This window comes from Rhipicephalus sanguineus, chromosome 8 (genome assembly GCF_013339695.2).
Source record: "Rhipicephalus sanguineus isolate Rsan-2018 chromosome 8, BIME_Rsan_1.4, whole genome shotgun sequence".
Classification (NCBI taxonomy): domain Eukaryota; kingdom Metazoa; phylum Arthropoda; class Arachnida; order Ixodida; family Ixodidae; genus Rhipicephalus; species Rhipicephalus sanguineus.
In genome coordinates this window covers 77,397,095-77,420,744 of record NC_051183.1, presented here as the reverse complement: position 1 = coordinate 77,420,744, position 23,650 = coordinate 77,397,095, and the positions used below count along the sequence as shown (strand labels likewise).

Sequence of the window (23,650 nt, the reverse complement as noted above, 5' to 3'; positions counted from 1 at the left end):
CTGTCGACTTGTCTAGGGAATTTCTGGGTACATGAAGGCGCTAGTTTTATAGCACAGGGTATCCACCATGAAACGTCCGTAGACCGCTAACAATGGGCGCGTACACCACGTACTGTTCGGGCTGTCTTTTCCAACGCGAGTCGGTCCGAGCCAAACCAGGCAAAGTCGGTTTGAGCCCCACCTTGTAGACGCTGACGCTGTTGCGTGTGTTGGCAGCCATAGAGTTTCCTACAATACTTACTAGAGGGAACTCTGGCGCTAGTGTCTATGGGAGCTGCAACGCATGACGCTTCAGCCAGCATGGGAATGATGGGTAGTACACAAATTTGTCTGAACTTCGTTCTTTCGGCTCCGTTTGGCTCCGCGTCGGCTACATCCGCTTTGTCGCAAAACGAAGTTCAGCAAAAGTCAGCAGTTCCACTTCACCACTTTAACTTTTTTAGGCTCACCAAATCAAACCTGGTCACGAAGTTCACAACGGTCTATTCTTTTATCCGAAACGAACGCCAAAACACAGTAATAAACAAAGCCACAAGTACATTTGAAGCCGCAAGCACGAAGACTAGGCAAATTTGTGTACTACCCATCATAGAGTTTCCTACAATACTTACTAGAGGGAACTCTGGCGCTAGTGTCTATGGGAGCTGCAACGCATGACGCTTCAGCCAGCATGGGAATGATGGGTAGTACACAAATTTGTCTAAACTTCGTACTTTCGGCTCCGTTTGGCTCCGCGTCGGCTGCGTCTGCTTTGTCGAAAAACGAAGTTCAGCAAAAGTCAGCAGTTTCACTTCGCCACTTTAACTTCTTTAGGCTCAGCAATTCAAATCTGGTCACAAAGTTCACAACGATCCATTCTTTTATCCGAAAGAAAGCCAAAACATAGCAATAAACAAAGCCACAAGTACGTTTGAAGCCGCAAGCACGAAGACTAGGCAAATTTGTGTACTACCCATCATTCCCATGGTAGCTGAACGATCGCAGCGCCAGAGTCCCCTCTAGTTAATTTTAGGAAACTCTATGCTACCCATCATTCCCATGGTAGCTGAACGATCGCAGCGCCAGAGTCCCCTCTAGTTAATTTTAGGAAACTCTATGTTGGCAGCCTTGCAGCGCTTGCAGCCCTACTTTATAGCTGGCCTCCGTTAACCCTACCCATGGTTACGTTGCTCTGTGTAAAAAGTTCGCCTTAGTTGTGTCGCCGTTTGCATTCAAAGTGCCCGAAGCTTTAGTAAAGAGGACGCTGTGAGAAGGCCTGCAAACAGCCGCGTTCTATGATCCTTGTGCCGATACTGTTGTCGCCTCGTCCCCCAGGAAGCGAGGCCTCTGTGAAGCGAGGCTAGCGGGACCAGTAAATCGGTCAGTTTACCTCCTGGCAGCCAGGACCGCTAGCTAGAAGTGAGTTTGTTTCTGTTTCACTGCCTGACTGCCTTGAAAGTTGTGTTCGTGCTTTGATTGTTGTTGGTAGGTGTTGAAGCTCTGATTGGTGTTGTTGCCACTCAACAATACGAGAAGCGCGCCAGCGATCGGTAACTTGAAGCGTGTGTGTTCGATTTGTGCACTCGCCGCTACCCGCCGATTTTTTTTTTTTTTTTCGTTCGCATAATTATTCCATCAACAGGTAGATACATGAGCGAGTTGTTTCACCGTAAGTTGACCCCGTAAGCAGCGTGGGAAATGAGTGTTCTCTGTAATTTCTTTTATCTAAGAGCCAGCAACTTCAGGTAGTTATGACGGCAGCATCGTTGTGCCAAAGAGGCAAGGCCGAAATAGAGATTTAAAAAATGCGAAACACGAAAGCTGCATCGCAACTGCTTTTCTGGAACATGAGTTACAAAGGGACGCTGGTAGAGTGTCATGCTAAGATGCGTTTCCAGGAGACGCATGTTTGCGAAAATCAGTTGCGAAGACTTCATCTCGACTGCTGGTGCTAACGTATTTCATATTTCCGCTCAGAAAGCCTATTGCGGGACATTCACTCTTATTAAAACCTTAATTCGTTACATGAAATGATAGCATTTAGGCGCACGTTAAACAAGACGAGGTGGTCGAATTTTTACGAGCCCTCCACTACGGCGTCCCTCACAAATAGCATTGCATCGACATTTGCCTCGTGGTTTGTCCCTATGTCAAGATCTTTTACCGCCTGATCACTCATAACAGAATCTGCGCTAGTTTTGCTTTGAGAGTTGAATGCGCGTAGAATGAATGTGCTTGTCTTGGATAAGTTTGGCTCGTTGAGTGTATGTGAGCTATTTACGTTGCCTGTGTGGCAAACATTGTGCCCTGAGTTTTAAAGTGACTGTGAAATCCTGCTTAGAATTTTTAGATTTGACTTGGTCTCGCCTTATCTTACATTAACAGAGCTGGAAATCCAGCCCCTCTGTAACATTACTAGGGAGTGCATCTGTAATATCCCTACGACACGAAAAACTTGTCATTTGTACGTAATAACATTTACATTTAATGTGGTTAACTGGCTGCCACAAGGGGACTTCTAATGTCATTAAACAAAAATGACTTGCACAAACAAAATGAGTTTTCTGAACTCATTCAAATGCGTTTCTGTCATAAATGAGTACTCTCGCCAAAGAGGTGCCGCGGACGAATATATATTAAAAGGTAAATAGTTCATTATAACAGTTAATTATCTTTATTTTCAAGTGGATTGTTTTTATTTTCTGCCATACAGTTAATTAATTAGTTCCCGAAAGTTTCATTATCCGAGTTTCCAGCCACACTGTCAAAGTGCAGTCTGCATAACACTAATGGCGTCAACGCAGTCTCACAGACATCTACAGTAAACAATTTTTATTAAGACTTGATATATATGACATTTTTTACACATGCCGTGACTTTTTTTACATCAAATCGTACATCAAGCCTTCGCTTGACATACGATCCAATGCTCATGAGCAGCAGTTGTTAGCAGAGCGTCTAGCAGCAACTGCCAGCAAATTGAGGTATCAGGAGCGCATGGCTTGCGAGGGTAAAGAGACTACACTTGATGACGAGTGTTCGGAAAACTTATTGTACCTGCTTTTTATATTAAAAAACGGTTGAAAATGTCAAAATGAAGGTAGTAAACCACAGTGGCACTCACTCTAGTGAAAGCAGAACATACAGCGTAATGAACAGTTTGCAAGGAAGACTATCAGCAGCGCTATCGCTTCTCAGCGTTGCTGGAAGAGGGACTGTAGCTTTTATAGTGGCTTCTCAGGTCGAAAAATTCGGCCTACAAGATAGCCACATGCTTTTGGAATCAACTGCTGCAGGTTTAACCACTGCCGAAGAGGAGCTCTTCGTAGCGCCGTAAAAAACCAGTTCAAGAAAAATCGGTTGTCAGTCCCTTTAAACTTTATGCTGTACCAGCTCGCACAACTGATACTCAAGATATTAACCTTTCACTTGATTTTGCCCTTCAAATCATGAAAGTATGGCCGTAAAAGTAATGCGAGTAATGCTACGAGACAATAATTTATTGATATAAAACAGGTTCGTTATTTCTCTTCACTGTTGCTTTAAGTTCCAAAATGCATGCTTGTCTTTTGCAGAGGAGAAGGTGTAACCCTTTCAGCAGCAGCTGCGGGAAAGGGCAACTATGCAAGACTCGTCAGACTGCGATGTCTTGCAGCTGTGCAAGCAGCTGCAGGAGATACGTGCCCAGCTTGCCAAGGCCAGGTGCGTGCTTTTGGGACTCTCTTGCAGTGTTATTGGTTGCTAGTGTGATCAGAGGTTTGTTCTGGACACTCTTTTGCTTTTCTAACTACAACAGCGCACTCACTGGTCATGCATCCTCTTTCAATCAGGGCCAAGGCGCAAGTCGACGGCACTGTCCAGGACAAAGCAGCTGCGAAATTGGACGAAGTGTGCGAGTTATTGCAGCTAGAAAACCAGGGGGACGGTTCTAGTATTCCAAAAGGTGCAACTGAAAACAGTAATGCGAAAGACTGAGCACAAGGCCCTGGATGCAGGTGCTGATGGTCATGAGGCCCTGGATGCAGTTGCCGATGAGGTAGCTTGCGGTCCGGCTGTGTGCGCGGCGAACGAAACGGTGGGGTACATTGACGAGCCCAACCCGCTGCAGCTCATCATCGATGCTGCGAACCTCGACTTAGCCTGCGAGACCGTCTCAACCACTGAAGACTTGGGCAGCGACACCACAGATAGGAAGCCGCCCGCAGGAATTGACAGAGTGAGTGACGGCGTAACGATAAGCTCCCCGCACAACGAAGACCACTGCTACGCGGTAGACTCGGCCAGCAGCGGAAAGTCCACCGGCCAGGGATCTCCCGAAAGCGTCCGTGATCCTGAGTTCGGAAAAGAGGCCTGCTCCCGCCAGCACCGAGAGCCCGGAATCGAAGAAGGTGGAAGATCGTTTGTCCGGCACCTCTTCCGAAGCAACACCCAAGGGCCAAGTGATTGTGGGCTGGATCCCGTGTGCCGTCGGGGACGGCGGGTCCCGTGATTGTGCGCAGGTGCATCCTGCAGCCCACCGGGGAGCGCCATGTCGCAGGGGCTTCAAAACTCGCCGCTGCCCGTTGCTAGCCACTCTAGACTCACCATGCTGGTGAAAGCCAAGGATGTGGGCAAGCCGCTCCGCATGCCAGTCCACATGTTCAACCAGCAGATTGGTGGGCCCATTTCAGAAGCAGCGGGGCCGCAGAAACTGACGATCGTGCACATGAAGGTCTTGCAGCAGTCACCCACAAAGTCCTAGTGAGTTTTCTTTTTTGTCAAAGCATTGGGAGTGTCGAAATGCTCTTAATGGCTGCATGCATGCTACCACATCAGATTGGGGTACTAGTATGCAGGTAATGTACTTAGATAAGTGTAAAATAACATAAATGATATGAAGTAATTCGTGAATACGGAGTGTTGCTGGGGCCAATGTTTCGACAAGTAGACTTGTCTTCATCAAGGGTGCATCAAGGCTGCTTATCGAAACGTTGGCTCCAGCGACACCGCATGTTCACCAATTTTTTCATCTCTTCAAGCTTCCATCTTCCCTTGAACTTTTGACTCTCTTATGAAGTAATTCAGGCATTCTAATTGAAAGTGCAGGCCAGTAGTCAGTCAACCAAAAGCGGTTAATACTATTGGGTACCATGGGTACCATTGGTCGACATGAGGGCCAGAAGTTTATATGAGTGCATAATGATGTAAAAGGGCAGCGCTATAAAGAATACTAAAGACAAGATGAAGGACAGGACAGCGCATGTCCTGTCTTCATATCGTCCTTGTATTCGTTCTAGCGCTGCCCTTTTACATCATTATGAACCCAAACCAACTCGCTCGCCTTTTTGTTAATCTTTATAGCACCCATGTCACACGGGCATTTGGAAGGCCTTCCAACCGATAGTCTATTGACTCAGTGGCCAAGCACGAACTGCCACATGGGTGGTTTCGAACGATATCGAGTCAACGGAGCACCCCACAACTCCATCGAAACTTTGATGGCCATTGAGGGACAGAAGAGGGAAACAGTGCGTACGTGCCCTCTAGTTCACAGTGTGCTTGTAAGAACGATTAGAAACAAGGAATCTAACCAGTACGCTTCATAGCAGTATATGTTAGCATTAAGAATTATATAATAAATTATTTTTGCCACTTGAAATGTGCGAACTGCACATATTCTTGACAACAGCAACGTGCTTGTCTTCATCATGCTGTCTTGCTGTGTATCGCTCGCCACAGTTTCACTGCTCAACAACTTAAACACTAAATATGTATTCGTTACTACAAATAAACAATTTATTAAAATGTTTAAACAAGAACAACAGAGATATTTTGTGTTTTTAAGCAGATTTGTATTATTTAACTTTCGTTGGCATGAATACGAAAGTAAAGATTCTCAGCGCCACACAATTTTTGCGAGAGACGCCTGAACCACTCAACAGCCGTTCAGAACTTCCGTGTAGCAGTGCTACAACTCCATCAGTCGATAGAGTTGTGGTGTTTCATTTGAGTGGATGGCCATTCAAAAGTGCCTGCGTGACACAACGGGCCGTCCAGAGGGCCCGCGACGTGGCGGTCAGGCGTGCCTGCCCGTCCCGACGTGGGAGTTGCCCACGGTGGCTCCTCCCCCGTAAAGGGCCTTTCCGAGTCGCCCTCAGGATGACAATAAAGTTCATAGTCTATCTATCTGTCTGACACAGGTATAAGAGTGGTTTAGTGTACCTGGAAGCAGCGTGGTACGGAATGGTGTTCCAGGAACTAGTTCCTTTTGAGAGGAACGGAGGAACGCCACCGTTCCATTTAGGATCGGTGGAACTGTAACGGTAACTCGTTACCTTACGAGGGGAACGGCGTTACTTCTGTAATTGTTCCACGTATTCAACAGGCACACGCATGCAGCGCATCGTGCAGAACAGGGCGGATGGGCGACCGCGTGAGGCACAAAGATATACCGCTCGCCTGTCCCGTGACTATGAAGCACCCTGGTTTTCACTTGAAGGCCCTCGCTGGGGCGCAGGGAAACGCGCGACACCGAGATCGACCACGTACGGGAGCAACTGCGTCCGACAACGTTAAGAAGGACACGCAACGGTATGGGATTAGCATCGTCTTCTTGGCGCCTTACAAACTAAAAAAGTGTGCCCACTTCTGACAAGAACAAAACAAGAGATGTCGTGCAAGAAGCACCATCAGACGAAGTTCACCAGTTGTGGTTCTGACGTCATATACATACGCGATGCCCTTTTCGTGCAGTCGGTGTCTTACATAGACCAAACAGGCCAATGTTTCAATGAGCGTGCACAGGAGCACAACCGATCTTTGCACACCGGCACGGACAGCAATTCTGGCCTAGGTGCATTGCAAGAAATGCGATAGTAAAAGCTGTTTGCCTGATCTAGAGTATAGAGCTGAAAGAGGAGTCATCAAGGTGTTTTACATCGCAAAAAGCCGCGACAGCTGTGTCAGCTCTCCTTCCATATAACTATAAAGAGATGAAATGGATCCTTAGATGGACACATCAGGTCACTCCCGCGTACGTGATGAGCACGTGTTCTTGTTATTTTTCTTAACATTGTCACTGCGCTATTGTTCCTTGCTCTTATCTTTTGTTATTTTGAAGAAACACATAACTGACATGCTTTCCGTAAATAAAGTTAGTGGGAAGTTCTGCGCTTGTGCGTGCGTATGTGTTCCTGTTTTCGTTCGGTCTTCTTCACGCAGTTTAATCCTTGTTGAAGGTATTCCTTCAAACATTCGAGTTATTCTCGCGGCTATCGGTCTACAATATTATTAGAGGTTCGACAGCCGTCATACTGGTAGCGTCTCTGTCTTGCAATAAACAATACGCGTACATACAGTGCTATATTCTTGTTGTGCCCGCTGACCCTGCCCTCGCCCCTACGACCTCGGTTGACTTTCTGATTTGTGTACAACACGGTAGTACCCTCAAGCAATTTCCATGGAATGGCTCCTCAAAATTATCGACGAAGTGCTGACGAGATGTTGGTATCCGTCTGACGGATACCAACATCGAAATGCAACTGTTGCTGAGTGCGAACAAGGGACTTTACTAAGTTGCAATATGTATCGTGGACATTATTTTCTACTCGCACTGCAATATTGAATCAGAACTCATTAAACGCCTGTATATTGTCCCTTTTGATGACGTTTCCCGCGCAATAATTTATGTTTGGGCATCTGTGGCAATTTCTATTTAATATCTCAAGCGCAGTATTCTAACTGTGCACTTGTAGACCTATAGACCAGAACACAGCGAATTCCATGCGCATCGCCATATTTGCATCGCGCGTCGCGCCATCTATTGCACACGCGACGAAACAACATGCGCGGGCTGCCACGCCAGCAGACGCTACACAGAGCAAACCGTGAAACTTCCGAAACTCAGCCCTTTGGAGAGCATGTTTCGCGGTCCTTTTCTAGCTGGACATTTTCACTGATTTTATTGGAACATTAGGAACATGTTCCTCATGCAAGTGGGCTGCGGAAGCAACCTCGTCAGATACGTACGCTGTTACATTTGTAAAAAAAACGTTTTCGCTGTAGTACGCGTGAATCGTAATTGCAGTGCAGCTCGCGAAAGAGTGAAACGATGTTTTCTGCCCCATATTACAAGTTGTGCACAAAGTTTTGTGAAAGCTCATCATTTCAGCATGCCATCGCGTAATAATTATAGTTTCGCGGGAACGTAATTTTTGTTTCACGGGCGCTCTTACAATAATGCGTCTTGCTCACAAAAGCGTGCTATCAGAGAGTATAACCTGAAGTATCGTTCAGCGATCCCTATTGGAAGCTAGCTGCACTATTTTATTCTTGTAACGATGGTGCCTACAAGCGAAACTGTGCTACTCTTAGTTAAGCCGGTTAGCTACGCCTGCACGTAAAGGACACTGGCGCGAGTACTGTTTACTTACGTGCCAATATATGTATTATGTGCAGCTGAATGCCTCGTGTCCAAATTTGGGGACATCAAACACTGAAATGAAAGCACGAAATTCTGGCCAGCTGTTGAGGAGCACCGTGCCATTTATTACCTTTTGAAGACAAAATCTCGAAGGCGGTGAATGCCGTCAAAAGCACTAAAGCTTAATACTACGTTTGAAAGTGGCAAAGCATGCTGATGCTTGTGCTCGAAAGCACTACCTTGCACTAGATTTTCGTCAAAGGAAAGGGTTAAAGGTATGAAATTCACGCTCACACAAAGCTCGCGCCTGCCTTCAACCCAGCTGCGTGTCACGCAAATTAGGTTCGCAAAATAAAATAGGTGGGCATCACACTGCAGAATACACGCTGTAGTGTACTTACTCGCGCATTTTCACTCGGCTCCTAATTTTTTTTGCTTGAATCACGGTTATCCACTCGCGGCGAAGCTGAAAACACCGCACCGGCACTATTTCCGTGGCGCGTCGTAATCGTCGCAGACACGCTAATATCCTCTTGTTGCGCGGCTTGTTTTGGCCTCCAAAGACGACGCAGTAGTGGCCCAGACGAGCTCTTATACGCTGAAGCGGCGTGAACGGGTACTTTTTCGCACTTTAAAGCCTCAGAACTGCAGCTTGCCCTGTTACTTGGTGCAGCCCGCGCGCGCCTTGGCAGCCCCGGTCAGCCCGGCGTCTGGGTGCGAGAGCATCCGCTCGGCTCGCCAGAAGCCTGGGTGCGAGACAGGCGTGCTCTGGTGTATACGTGGAAAGTGCGACATGTGTTGCACTTTTAATAGACGAGCACGGAAGTTGCAGTTAGACTGTGTGTAGTACGGCCGGTGGTCCCTAAAGAAATTCGTCTAGGAGCGTTTCATTATATTCTTTTTATGTACATATAACCTGCTTCCGGCGATGTCAATTCGTACTGATGTGTACTTCGATGTGAGCTACATGTTGTTAACTTTATTTCACCTCAGGGTTATCCGCACTATATTTTGATTAAAAAGTCATATGTAACGACACGTTCCAATTTTCGAAATGTACTGGAACGCATTCCTTTCACATTAGGGGAACTTGTATGGGACTCGTTTCAAAATTGGGAAGGAACGAGGAACAAGCTGTCGTTCCTGTTTAGATGAACGTGTACAACACTGCCTGGAAGTGACATCAAATAGCCCCGCCACGGTGGTCTAGTGGTTATGGTGCTCGACTGCTGACACGAAGGTCGCGAGATTGAATCCCGGCAGCGGCGGCTGCATTTTCGATGGAGGTGAAGTGTTTGAGGCCCGTGTACTTAGATTTGGGTGCACGTTAAAGAACCGCAGGTGGTCGAAATTTCAGGGGCCCTCCGCTACAGCGTCCCTCATAATCATATCGTGGTTTTGGGACGTTAACCCCAGATATATTGTTATTAAGTGACATCAAATAGGAGAGGGAAGTTGAAGTGGGTGTAACAGAAGCCTGCAAGGAACTGCAAGATGATCTGGCTCGTGTGAGTCTTCCCCTGCCCAGTCTAGTCAAAATCGTACAAGGACACGCATATTTCACCTAAGACCTCAGAAGAATGTCTTGCACTTACAGTTGGTCCGTTCTGCTCAATTTTCACGGAAAATAGCAATACTGATCATTCAGTGTAGCACTCTGCATGGTGCTCGAAAAAAAATAAAAGAAACGCTTTTTCCACCTTTAGGAGAGCTAGCTGCCACAAGGATTTCACTCAGAGTTCTTCAATCTTACAGTTGCGAAACTCCATTCCGAAACGCAGGACATGCCTGTGGACGAAATTGTGGGAGGTCTGGAAACCGTTGCGGGGGCCAGCGACTGAAACTACACGATATCACCACAGTCACTGAAGTCTTCGCTGTTATTGTGCGAGTTGCTGCAAGAATCGGATGTACTTTCAAGAAAGGTTGATGAGTTCTATGGATGCAGTATCATCTACAAAATGTAAACCTCAAGCGCACCGCACTTGCTAGCCTCATCAGTGCGGCATCCCTTGTGGGCTTTAGCACCGAACACACGAAAAGGCCATTTAGTAGCTTATTTTTTTCACCTACAAATGGTGCCACAATCAGCTGACCTCCGCGATTTCAACCAGTGGTTTGTCCGGATTTTGCAAGTGGAGCCTAAGGGAGTTTCGCAACTCGTATGATTGAACTTTCGGTGGCTCTGGCATAAACTGCATGGCCGTCTACTGGCAGCTAGATAAAGAAGCCGTTTCAGTAGAGGTGCTGTTTCCCGCCTTCCTTGAACACGTGGGAACTCTCCCATTGCGGCTGCTTTTCGTGGCTGCTGGCAGACGGCCAATACGTTGTTTTAGGCCATGTGTGTGACTGTGTGTTTATGTAGCATGTTTTATATGAAAGCTTTGTTTCCTAATGCATTTGTTGGTAGAGTGAAACTATCTACCTTTTCAGAAGCAGAGCCTACAGACAAACTACAGAAAACACAGAGTATGACCTCCAAGGCATGCCAGGTATGATGGCTATGTCTTGCATTTTTTTTTGTTTATTTTCTTACCGTAGCGCCATTACTTCGTTACTGTGGCGTTGTGCTGCTAAGTGCGTGAGCATGCATTTGATTCTTGAGCATGGTGGCGGGCATCTTGATTGGGTCAAAATACAAGTACCACCCCAACAGCAAAAAGTTTTCGGGACATTGGTTCCACAACAATGCGCTGCTCTGTCAGTGCATAATGCATCTAACCCAGCTGGTGACTGTATAGGTTGCAATACCTACTACAGGCTGGAACATTTATTCAAGGTTATGTTCCCAGACAAAGCGTGAATATACCTTTTTCAAACATTTCCTGTCCCGCATGCTTTGCTGTTGGTGAGCATCCATGTACTTAGATTTAGGTGCAGGATAAAGAAAGGTTGTCAAAGTTTACCCGAAGTTTCCCCACTACAGATGCCGTATATTGATATGTTGTATGTCCTTGTCTTCCCATTGACAAGGGAAAAGGTCTGTTTACAGGGGCACTGACACGAAAATTTTCTTGCGTCAAATGAAAGGCCAAGCCCTCAAAGCCTAGAAAATGTACTGCTATGCGTGAGTGCACCCTGAAAAAGTCATTACAGTATGTTTTTAAAAGCTAGTTCAGGTTCCTACTGTACCCTGACGTCACGACACAGTATGAGCTTCTCATCACATGCTCACGCAAGATATCGTGACGTATCCATGGCCGTTCCACCTCGTGGCTCCGTTGGTGACGCGCAAGCGGCCATTTGGAAGTTTTTGGCACCTGACGTCATTACAACTAGCCAGACTGCTGCGCGAAGACACCAGAATTAGTACTGTGGGCTGACGTCAAAGTAGTGCCGATGTCGATAGGTGCGCCATGGGAAAATCGACTATAATATCAATAAAATATTGTATCAGCATTTGCTGAGCTTCGCACCTGCTCAGAGCTGTCTCTGTATAGTGCAGGAGATTTGTATGGCAGTGTAAACTCACCTTCCAAAAAAGGTGTCAGTGCCCCCTTTAAAGCCCTCCCACCTCACAGTGATTCAGCGGCTCAGTGCTCTGCGCAAGGGACAGTAGAGAGAAAAATTAGTTGAGCTGTAGCAACACACTAGACTCCTGCAACGCCAGAAAAGTTCATCATAATTCTCAGCAGTTTATGTCTACTGCAAGGTGAAGGCATCTCCCAATCGTCTCTAGTTTTACCCTATCCTGTTCGATCTGATTCTATTTTATCCCTGCAAGCTTCTTAATTTTCTCGCTCTAACTTGCTGCAGAAAAGTTATTGTTAACGAAATCAGATGTCCTGCTGTACATGCTCTTACAGAAAGCAGTGCAGCAAGGGTGCATTGCTGTTGAATTGGGTTAGCAATTGTTTGCTTGTGCAATAAAAGCAGCTGAGGCCAGAGACATTCTGCAAAGCTGTTAATCAAAGTGCTGATAGCTTTAGTTATTTCTACACATTCCATAATTTTTGTGTGTTCCTAAACCTAGTTAAAACAGCTTTAGCTGTGATAATAGCTTACAGTAGCACGATAAAAGCAGATTCAACGTTTCTTCTTTATGGGGCTACTTTGTGGCTACATTACTGCTCTTTGGCCAAAGTTGGCTACTTTTCTGGCTACTTTTGAAGGATTTTTCACATTTAGACCTGGCAAACCTTGGTTGCGACACCTTTTGACAGATGAATTTTCATTGTTGCCCATGTACAGGCAACCAGAGTTCATCAGACCCAAGGCCAAAAAAAGGCCAAGTTTTGACTGATTGAATTTTCGTTGTCGCCGTGTGCAGACGACCAGAATCTACAGGACGCAAGGCCGGAAAAATGCCGAGGAAGTGGAGCAAGAGCCCTGCACTGCACTCGTGAAGACATTCCCACAGCCGGAGAAGAAGGGGCGCAGGAGACGTGAGTGCGGGTGTTTAGCAAGAGATCGTTCTTGGCGCACACTTTTGGCATTTCAGACAAGCAAAAGAGCAGGTCTCGCTTTAAAGGGCCCCGAAGCACCTCCGATAATTTTTCAACCTTTCAAGTAAACGCACGCCTCGAGTTCACAACGCCATCACGATACAGCAATGCCAACTGCTGCAGCGCCATGAGCCGTGGGCACTAGAGCACTGCACGGGCCTGATTTTTCGGCCAGGGCCCGACCCGGGCCCGCTTTATGAAGCCTGTGGTCCCAAGCGCGGGCCTGGCCCGGGCCTGGACGTTAGAGCACTGCACGGGCCGGGCGGCCCGAAAGCCCGGGCCCGGCCCGGCCGCGGGCCGGGCCGGGCGGGTAAGGGATCGTTGGATCGGGCCCGGGCCGGGCTCGGGCCCGTGATCTTCGGGCTCGGGTCGGGCTCGGGGCCTGAGCCAGGCCCGTATTAGGCCCGGGTCTCATACGTATCTGTATAATCACGCTCCGGACCCGACACGTCACGTCGACGGGGATCGCTAAGAGGCCGCAGAGGGTGTGCCTCGCTTGACAGATCTATGGCACTGCGGTGGCGGTGACTCGGGGAAGAAGGGTGGGACAAAGAACGTTCTTGTTTTGAACACGAAAGCGTTGTGTACGTTGGGTGCAGTTGCCTGGAGGAGTAAACACGACAACTTTAATTTACGTAACGCTGCCCAGCCCGGTGCATTCCTATCAAATCAGCTAGAGCACGTTTTTTTTTTTCATTGCATTGTGCAATAGCTGAAGTTTGCAGACTTGCTACTTTTACTCAACAGCCCTAGCTCGTATGCAATTGATGTAAAACTTAAACTAAAAATGTCTGCCATGTTTTTTTTTAGTTTATGAAGGTATATTTTGTAGTCGTTCTTTGAAATGCAAAAATAAGATTGCGTAGTTAGCACTGCGTGCGTACATGAAACAGCCAGCTATGACTCCAATTATATTTATATTGCCCTGCAATTATTTAGCAAGAGTGTTACGGGCGTAATTAACCGAAAGTATACACAGTACCACTGAAAGTCGTGACACTGAAAGAATGCCCAAAACAATCTCTAGAAAATATCTTGTGTGTGGCAGGTATCTTCACAATAACCGAAGGTTAGACAGTGCCTCCCCAGGTGAAAATGATTCCCATTCCCAGCTGGGTTATGAAACCTGGAAATCTTTCCAGGCTGGAAATTTTCCCAGCTGGAAATGGAAAAATTTCCAGCCTGGAAAAATTTCCAGGTTCCATAACCCAGCTGGGAATGGAAATATTTCCAGCAAATATTTCCAGCAGGAAATGGCAAAATTTCCAGTTGGAATCCTTCATTACCAGCTGGAAATGGAAGAATTTCCAGATTTGACCTCGCGGCTATCGCATGCGCTTTAGCATAGTTATTCTACAGGACCTGTTCGTCCAGTGAACTGCACACAGTCAAAGAACATGGTGGTGAAATTAACAGCATTTATTTTAACAGCATTTATCTGAACGCTTGTAGCAAGTGTTGGAACAAATCTCGAGATGAAGAATGAGTTTGCTCATATCCTCGTACACCACCTGAAAAAAATATTTATACATAGTGAGCGAACATCAAATCCATAATGATCCATAAACGCAATTCTACCAAAAGTATAGTTTTACCAAATCACATGAACAGCATCAATACAGCTTTCAAAAGAAGTACCACAATACAAAGTCAATGCAGTGCAAAGCAAAGGGGAGCAAGATCTGATGAGCACTGCGGTGCCATGTAACGATTATTTATATCGACCTTAAACTACTCTGAATGGGCGTCTAATGAGTTCACTCGAACATATGTAATTACTCACGTTTGCTGCATAGACGCATGCGCAACAGTAGGCGCAAGCATTGCACGGCACAGGGCTATTGGAGACAAAGGCTGCTTACACAAACCGGCCTGTAGCGTACTTCGCGAATATAAACATTACACACAGCCAGGTAACGCGACACCGTGATAACGAAGCCCACAAACATTCGGGACAAACGTTCACTTATACTTGAAAATATAAGTGCAACTTACCTCCAAATGGAACACTCAGAGCTGAGAAAATCGCTGTCCTTTGATCGGCGCTGGTGTATCCAAGACATCGCACACAGTACAGAAATAAAAACCACTCGAACATGCTGGTCATCACTCGTAACACTTTCCAGAGATAAACCTGACCAAAAATAACTATTCCATGTAACTGTCGCACAGATATTCATCAAGGAAACCAAGAATAACGAACACCGAGCACACACACGTACAGATATCACCAATATCACGACTAGCCGCCATGTGCTGTACGAAACTGTGGTTGACTGCGGCGACATAATGATTCATGCGGTCTATTGGACCTCTGTCTTTAATGGTGTTAACCTTAAAAAAGAAATGCAACTTTTGTACGCTGCATTTATATTACAGAGTAGGTTATTATTTAGCATTAACGTCATAAGTCACCAAGAAATGATACGAGAATAGAGCTACTGAGATGCCAAAAAACATCGCGCCAGTGCGGCGGCGCGTGCGGCGTTTTTCATGGCCGCGGCGTCGGGAGAGAGCAAGTTGTGGGATTCAAAGAACTTTTTTTTCTTTTTTTTTGCAAGCTTGGCTTTTGCAGACCTCGAAAAATGACCTCGCGGACCCCCATTTGAGAACCACTGTTTTAAGTCCTGTCTAAATGCACGGTATGCATTATACACTTAATCTGCTATCGCTTGTATGCAGATCAATCTTTGGGCAGCTGGAATTCCTTTGTCAACTATACCACTTCCTCGCTCAAACAGGAAAATTTCATGCTGAGCAAATTATTTTCCAACTGAAGCTGGAAAAATTTCCAGCTGGAAATATAACTTCCCAACTGGAACTGGAAACTTCAAGCTGGAAATAGCTTTCCAGTCTGGAATTATTCCATATCCATGCTGGAAATACGATTTCCAGCCTGGAATGGTTTTCATTACCAGCTGGAAATACAATTTCCAGCTGGGAATGGAAAATTTCCAGCCTGAAGAGCCGTTTCCAGCTGAAAACCAGGCTGGAAACCCGATTTCCAGCTGGGAATTCACATGCCATTATGCTCAAGGCATAACTAGCTGAAACGGGTCGGGTCGGGCCGGGCCGGGCGGGCCCAAACCTTTCGGGCCCGGGCCGGGTACGGGCCACATTTAAGAACACCGGGCCGGGCTCGGGCGGGCCGGAGCATGGCGTTTTCGGGCCGGGCCGGGCCCGGGCCGGAAAAATCGGCCCGTGCAGTGCTCACTGGACGTACACCACCGAACCGAGCCCAGCCCAGGCCCGTAGTTCCAAGCCCGGTCGTTTATTACTAAACTTATCCAGGGCACGCTTGTTCATGACCAGCCTCGGCCCAGGCCCGCTAGAGGATGTTACTTGTTGATGATGATTATTAATGATGTCTTGCGCTTCGTAGTAGGCAATCGGACGGAAAATCCGGAGTGTACATGCATCGAAATGTTGCTTTGGCGGCGGTGGTAGCTCAACGGTTAAGCTGTTTCGCTGTTAAGTCCGAGGATGCGGGTGTGATTGTCGCGGCCACGGCGGCCGCATTTTGATGGAGGTGAAATGCAAGAACACCCGCATACTTATCTTTAGGTGCACGTTAAAGAAATCCAGGTGGTCAAAATTAATCCGGTCCCCACTACAGCGTGCCTCGTAATCATATCGTAGTTTGGGCACATAATACCAAATGAATGTTGCCTATATGGCACATGGCAAGTCATTGCAATAACAGTATAGTGAAAATAAAACATAGCAGCAAAATTTATTTAAAAGAAGTGTACAACTAACACACTGCAGGCCGGCCCGAGTCCGGCCCGGCCTGCATCCTCAAGCCCGGGCCCGGCCCGCACTTTCAAGCATGGCCCGTGCCCGCCGGAAAACGCTTCGGATGGCCCGGCCCGGGCTTTTAGGTCGGCCCGGGCCCGTGCAGTGCTCTAGCGGGCACCCACGAATTCCAAGAAACAGTCCCTTCTCCTCTCCGTGCCTTTCGGCAGTCCTGAGCCCTCAGCGTTCGCCGTGACGTCAACATTCCAGTCTGCTTCCACAGAGGGAATGTGTCATCCACAGTACCTCTTTGTCTGCTTGCATGTACGTGCGCTCGCTGCTCTTCCTCCTCACATGGTGAGGAGGAACACTCATTCAGGAGGAGAGACAAGCCAATGAACGGAGCATAGCGAAGGAAAGAGCGAAATGAACGAGAGCCTTTTTTGTATCATCAAACATGTAACTCCGCTATTATGGCACCGTTTTGAAGAATTTTCACAGCTACATGTTCGTTGTAGACTCATGCACAGCTGCAACATCACAACCCAATTTTGACCTGTGGGTGGTTTAGGGGCTTATAGGGACACTAAAGTGAAACAATGAATTGGGTTAGATTGACTTTAATGTAGGTGAGGACTCTAATGTAGTTAATTTCACCATCATAGGCTTCTTCATAGAGCAGAAAATCAAGGTCGAAGTTTCGTTATTAACTTGTGTGCCAAAATTTTGGCACGAATTAAATTGTGAAGTCCATGGCTCCCTCAGAGTACAATGTACTTCATTTTTACTGATCAGAAGCTGCGTAGGGTCTAGTAGAAGCCATCAAAATGTATGACGTCACAGCACTTAGTGCAGGAATCCCAAGGTGGTGTCGCCACCCGCACTTTCTTTTTGTGCGATTTTCTTGCTTACCAAGCTGCTGCTTGTGGTAAGCTTGGTGATTTTTAACTGGGAAAGAGTGAGTTACGAACATTAAAAAAATCTATTTTTCTTTGTATCCCTTTCAAAGGGCCCCTAAAATCCCCCCATCTAGAAATTTAGATGTGTAGTTGCAGTTGTGCACGAGTCTACAGTGAACACACAGCCGTGAGAATTTTTCGAAATGGTGCCTTACTAGCGGAATTGCACTCGTTTGATGATCGTAACACGGCCCTTGCTCGTTTCGCTTTTTCCTCTGCTACTCTTCGTTCGGGCTTCTTCTCTCTCCTTGCAGTGGGCTCCTCGCCGTGCAAGGAGTAAGAGCAGAGAACGCACGTATATCTGCTGCAGACATTAAGGTTCTTGCTGCTGCTGATGCATGACTAGATGCGGGTGCTTACATCACGACCAACGCCGGGGAAACCGAAAGGCCCGGAGAGGACTACGAGACTGTTTGAGCGGCGGAGCTGTTTAGGCCGAGCATTGGTTCGTGGCGGGTGAACAGAAATTGTCATCATCAGGAACCGGCACATGCTCTCTTCGTCCTCTTGAATTCTGTAGTCACGGCTGTATTTCAACCTGCAGTTACAAAATATTTCTAAGGCTGTAGTTGCTGCTGTATACAAGCTTGCCTCAGTTTACAAAATTGTTTTCTTTTTGTTTTTGTCAGTTAAAAGTAACAGCAATGTTCCTTTGTTAAAGCTAGTGAATATTTGTTTCAAATAAAATGTTGTGAAATTCTTGAACTGTTTCGAAAATGGTTACATTGCCATTCTAGAGCTGCATTGAAAATGGTTGCCTTACCATTTAAAAACTATTCGAATAGTATTCAATTCGTATTCGATTCATTGTCATCGCTATTCGATTCCATTCTGAAATTCACTTCACACTCTCCTACTTGATACCCGTCATGTCACCACCCACACATAACATAAATTCTAGCGACAGCAGTGCGTAGCACCGAACACTAACTCATGATCGTTGTACTCAACGCTGCCGTTTGCTTTCATTGTCTACTATTCATACCCAGCGTGCTTGTTTACATGCATATATTTCCTACACATTGTAGCCGATAAATGTTGTAATGGTTTAAGGTAATCAATTATTTTTTTTATCATTTACGGACCACAAATGGGAAGAGGAGGGTGCAGCAACCCAACATGGCCGCAGCGGTTCGTTGTCGAGCAGTGCTGGACAAGCTCTTTTGTGGTTGATTCACCAACGCGTTTTCTCACTGCATTGTGCCCCATGTTTAAAAAAAAATAGGTAAACCAAGTTTACTTGAGTTTGTTTTTACTTTCGGACTGTAACGGATGGAAAGTTGGTAAAGATTTCGGACTGCAAAGGGTTAATATGTGCATTTCTCAAGCCTGTTGTATTGCATAAATTACAGAAGTGCCTTGCATGTTTGGTTTAGATGCATTGACATTGGAAGATCGCTAGATTTGGCCGTAGTATGCTGCTTCATTACTCTGGCGATAAAGTGCGGGTCATGAAAAATAAGTGGCACCCGTAAAGGTATTGCTGATGTTGTTTGCCGCAGGCAAGAATGCTGTAACCACCCAGTGCGTCGTGTTCTGCTGCGAGGCATGCGGCGACGCGTTCTCGGCGGCCAAGCACCTGCACCGGCACTGGCAGACAACGCATCGGAAGAGGCCTCAGGGCAAACACACGTGCTCCTACTGCACCTACAGCAGCGACAGAAAGTATGTCCTTCCTCATTCGGCGATTTCGTTTGCAGCCTTCACAGCAATCACATGTTTGTAGGGATGGGCGAATATTGTAATCTCGTTGATACGTTTTTCACGTGAACCGGAAAATAAAACGTATTATGCAAAAATCTTAACAACCAAAGAGGTTTAAAAAAGGAGGAAAATATGCATGCTCCGTCAGCAGGTTGCTCTTATTGAGCAACATTGAAGTAGCTGATCAGCTTGCGCTGCACTTTCTTTTCAACGTCTAGGAGTACAATCTTCTGAAAAGTAAAAAAGCTGCTGCGGCCTCGGCAGCATGCTGATGGCTTATTGGAACGCAGTTTGAGCTAGTATACCAATGAAAAGACGTAGGATTTGTAGATATATCGGTCAACGGGCACTTTTCACGGTCGTATTATCCAATCTCGGGCAAAAATGTGATTGTATTAAATGCATGGAAATGTATTATTTCCATGGGACATTGGCCGGGACTAAAAAGAAAAACTTATTAGGCCAAAAAAACGTATTATGCAGAATCATATCAACGAGACTCCACTGTATTCGAGCGTTTCGAATATTCAAATAGCACAGTATTCGAATTTGCTTCGACAAGAATTTAAACTATTCAAAATTTCAAAGTATTTGAAATGGAACGAATAAACGTACAGGCTTTTTCACACTTAGGGGAAATCTCGGAGCACATAGCATCACAATGTGCCGAGCACTGCAGTCGCGCGCCAGCAGCTCTCGTAGGAGCAGACGCTCGAAGGACGTAGTGTTGAAACGCGTAGTTTGCTTCGGCCATGCGCTGGCCACATTGTTGGGAAGTTTGTGCTACTTTCAGAGGCAGTGCTTGGAGACTGAACGCATTGTGCGCACATTTGGTGCCTCTTGTTGCTGCGTATTACAGTAGCACACACTGTGAAGAATATATGTGCACGCTCCAGTACCTTGGCTTTTCAGGCAAACAAACAAAGCATACTGTCAAAAGAGGTTGTAGAACCCCACTTTTGCCAATGAAGGCTTTGGTGTCGCACAACTTTCAGTAAATGTTATCGGCTCAGTTCCCGCAGTAACGATGAAATCAGTGCGGATTCCCACCTATCCAGTTGAAATCCGCACTGCTGTGAAGCAACACTTCAGTGCTAAAACGTACAGTACTCACGGATTCAAACGCGACATCAAATTTTTTAGTATAACGTGTGGTATGCGCAAATGCTTGAGATAACTGTGTCATGTTGTGACAAATCTAGTCTCTAATAAAGATAATGTTGGCTCTGATCTATGCGTTCGAGTCGAAATTGCGTCGATATGGCCTGAACTGAAGACGGTGGAAACAGAAGTATGTGTGCTACTTAGCCCTAAATTGTCCTGTTTCAATTCGTGAGCCTGCACCTCAATTAACCTTTTTTTTTTAAGTTTGAAAGCGTGTTATGAGGGGTTATGTGCAAAAAGTAATAGCAAATTTTAAAACCACGTAGTCTACAGCTTGTAACTTGAGCACTATTACTATTAAAATCTTGCCACTATTCGAATTCGCTTCCACTTCACTTCAAACCTTCAAAAAAGTGACACTCGCACACGCCTGGTTCCAATTTTTAAAAATATTGTGCAAGTTAGTTGGGTCATGACAAAAGTGTTCATTTTCCTTTATCGTATGATTCGAACTACTCTATGCGAAATTATTCGATGAAATCACTATTCGCTTCGATTTCGCTCTGAACCTCAAGTTTACTATTTGCCCATCTGTACACTTTTGTTTTGACTTGGTTTGCAATGCCTATGTGCCTTTGCGTATGCATGTTTGCCACCCACAATTGTGCTGACACTGGCACTGGATGGAGTGCAAATAATGCAACTAATGGATTTCTTTTTAAAAAATGATGGCTATTCTCTAGGGGTGAGCGAAATGCTTGAGGAATGGTTTTCAGCCAAACGCAGCCAGCAGTGTGTCGTTTTCCTGTGTCGTTGTCTGTGCATTTGGCTGGAAACCCTGCTCACGATGTGCGACCAACTGTCTTAGGCAAACGCTATTGCGTTACGAAATAATGAAAAAGTTAAGCAACAATCTGTTCACTGAAACTTTGCTAAGATTGCGTCAGTAGGAAGTCGTACTCTTTCACAGCCAATTCTGCCGGAGTTGAGTTGTCATTGTAATCGGGCTCACGGAAATGGGCTTACGGTACGCATTAAATAATCAGTAACTATAGATTGCAGACACATTGAAAGGCTGATAAAAATTGTACTACTGGATAGGTGCAGAAACTGGATAGCAATTAGTGGAACACATGACACAAGTGCTGAATTTGTTATGGAAAGTATTCAGCACTAGAGGTGTGCACGGGCTCCGGGTAGCCCGAAACCCTGACCCGGCCCGTGGGCCGGGCTTGGCGGGCCGATGTATTTTCCTCGGCCCGGGTCGGGCTCGGGCTACCTGGAGTTTTATCGGGCCGGGCTCGGGCCCGGCGCAAAGCCTGACTCAAGCCCGAAATATAGAGAATGAGCGGGAATTGTTTTCCAGCACGCATACAGCGCCTTTTCCACGACCGCCCTTTACCGCTTTTCCTTTCCATTCGCTACTTTAAACAAAAGGGGAGCAGGTAAAGCACTGCCTCTGTTGCACTCCGACAAACAGAGAAGTGACACCACCTGAGCTGGTGACGGCGCCACGCGACTGTTCGCGTTAGATTTAGGGCCAAATCCCATATGAGTGAAAATGCACGCGACAGCAACGAGCGACCCGACGTAGATCGCCATCGTGCGAGCTGACGCTTGCATGGGCATACCCCATGCACGTGACGGCTTTGGCGAGCGAACTCCATTGTTGCTGGAATGAGGCCGTCTACTTGTAATTTGTAATCTGCGTAATAGAGACTGTTCGTCGTGTGTCGTTTGATCATATTTGATATGCTCAATAAAATGCCAAATTACCGGAAAACGATGTTTTTTTCGCAGCGAACCTTCAAAAAGCCGGGCCGGCCCGGGATTGTGTTTTCGTACGTCGAGCCGGGCCGGACGGGCTCGCAGCCCTTTGCCGTCGGGCTCGGCGGGCCTTCGACAAAGTCAGCGGCCGGGCCGGGCTCGGGCTCGGAATACGGCCCGTGCACAGCTCTATTCAGCACACACACAACAAACAAAGACATACGTCTTTGTTGTGGGTGCACTGAATACTTTTCTTAGTGAATTCCTGCGAACTCATCCAGTTTCCTATATTATTGCATTGGTGAATTTGCGTTTCCGTAATCTCTGTCTGATTTTGGCACTCTGACCGTCAAGCCTGGCTGAGCAACATTTTGAACTGACAAAGTATTCACAAACCTCCATTTGTCAAGGCCATGGATATGGTTATCAATCTTAGTGTTCTCAGGCTGTCACGTACGCTGACGACTTTCCTTCGCATCTCTCCACACTCAGGGCCCACGTCAAAATGCACGAGCGGACCCACACCGGCGAGCGCCCGTTCTCCTGCTACATCTGCCAGAAGGGATTCTACCGGGCCGACGACGTCGAGACGCACATGCGCGTGCACACCAAGGAGAAGCCCTACGAGTGCGAAGAGTGCGGCCAGCGCTTCAACGTCTCGTCCAACCTGAACCGCCACAAGAAGCTCCACACTGACGATGCTGAAATGCACGCCTGTCCCGACTGCGGCAAGACGTTCAACCAGAAGGTGCACCTCAAGTCGCACATGCGAACGCATACGGGCGAGCGTCCCTACCAGTGCAGCCAGTGCAACCAGCGCTTCACCGAGCTCGGGAGCGTCAGGAAGCACGAGCGCATGCTGCACGCGGGCGAGTACCCACACTACTGCCCACACTGCGGCAAGGGACTCGCCAACAACTTCAAGCTGAAGAAGCACCTCCGCGCCCGCCACTTCGAGTTCAAAATGGTGGACAGCGACGAGGAAGGCGGGAAGGTGACACAGACAGTGAAGTTGGAGTAAGAGGGGTCGGAGATGCACAATGTTTGGCGACTGAATGGGTGTGGTAAGCAGTGCCCGGTGTTGCGAGCGCACAAAGTGAAAGGCCGAGTCAGACTAGACTGTCCAGTGTTCACAGGCTGTAAGCTGGCAATTTGGCGAGCGCTTGACCAGGGCCTTCGAGCCAGAGTTCTTTTGAACTGCAAATGCCTGTGACAGTGATGCTCAGAGAGCATTTGAGTGGACGTTCTTTCTCTAGTGCCTAAGCTGGCAAAAGGGCTCGGCAAGCAGTTTAAAGAACCACTATGCAAACTTCATCTGGTGAATGAAGTTTCTGCTCTAGAGGAACAGCAGCAGAGGCTTAGAGCATGAAGGACTGCAAGTGGGACCTCAAAAATAATAAAGGCAGTGGTGGCGGGGTTGTGCTAGTGCAAAACGTCCCGCCAAATTTGAATTTCTGAAGCAAAAGCAGATGGCTTGTTAAATGCAGCGGCATGATTGATGCCTTGAGCCAAAGAAACACCTGCAGAGGTAGTATTGGTTGCATAATCACTCAAGT

At 46.8% G+C, this 23,650-nt stretch overlaps 1 protein-coding gene and 1 long non-coding RNA gene across 2 annotated transcripts; both read left to right on the top strand.

The window, feature by feature from the left end:
- Nucleotides 1–167: 167 nt before the first annotated feature.
- LOC119402125 (uncharacterized) lies at nucleotides 168–3,941 on the top strand. The gene is made up of 4 exons (XR_005185636.2): nucleotides 168–208; nucleotides 1,106–1,398; nucleotides 3,555–3,681; nucleotides 3,810–3,941. It is a non-coding gene; the product is annotated as an uncharacterized LOC119402125 (long non-coding RNA).
- Nucleotides 3,942–4,712: 771 nt separating this feature from the next.
- On the top strand, nucleotides 4,713–23,280 carry LOC119402124 (zinc finger protein 239). The gene is made up of 5 exons (XM_049418509.1): nucleotides 4,713–4,719; nucleotides 10,814–10,872; nucleotides 12,651–12,765; nucleotides 19,022–19,184; nucleotides 22,587–23,280. The coding sequence occupies exons 2-5, from the start codon at nucleotides 10,852–10,854 to the stop codon at nucleotides 23,113–23,115; spliced, it is 828 nt and encodes a 275-aa protein (XP_049274466.1). The 5' UTR covers nucleotides 4,713–4,719; nucleotides 10,814–10,851; the 3' UTR covers nucleotides 23,116–23,280.
- Nucleotides 23,281–23,650: the final 370 nt, after the last annotated feature.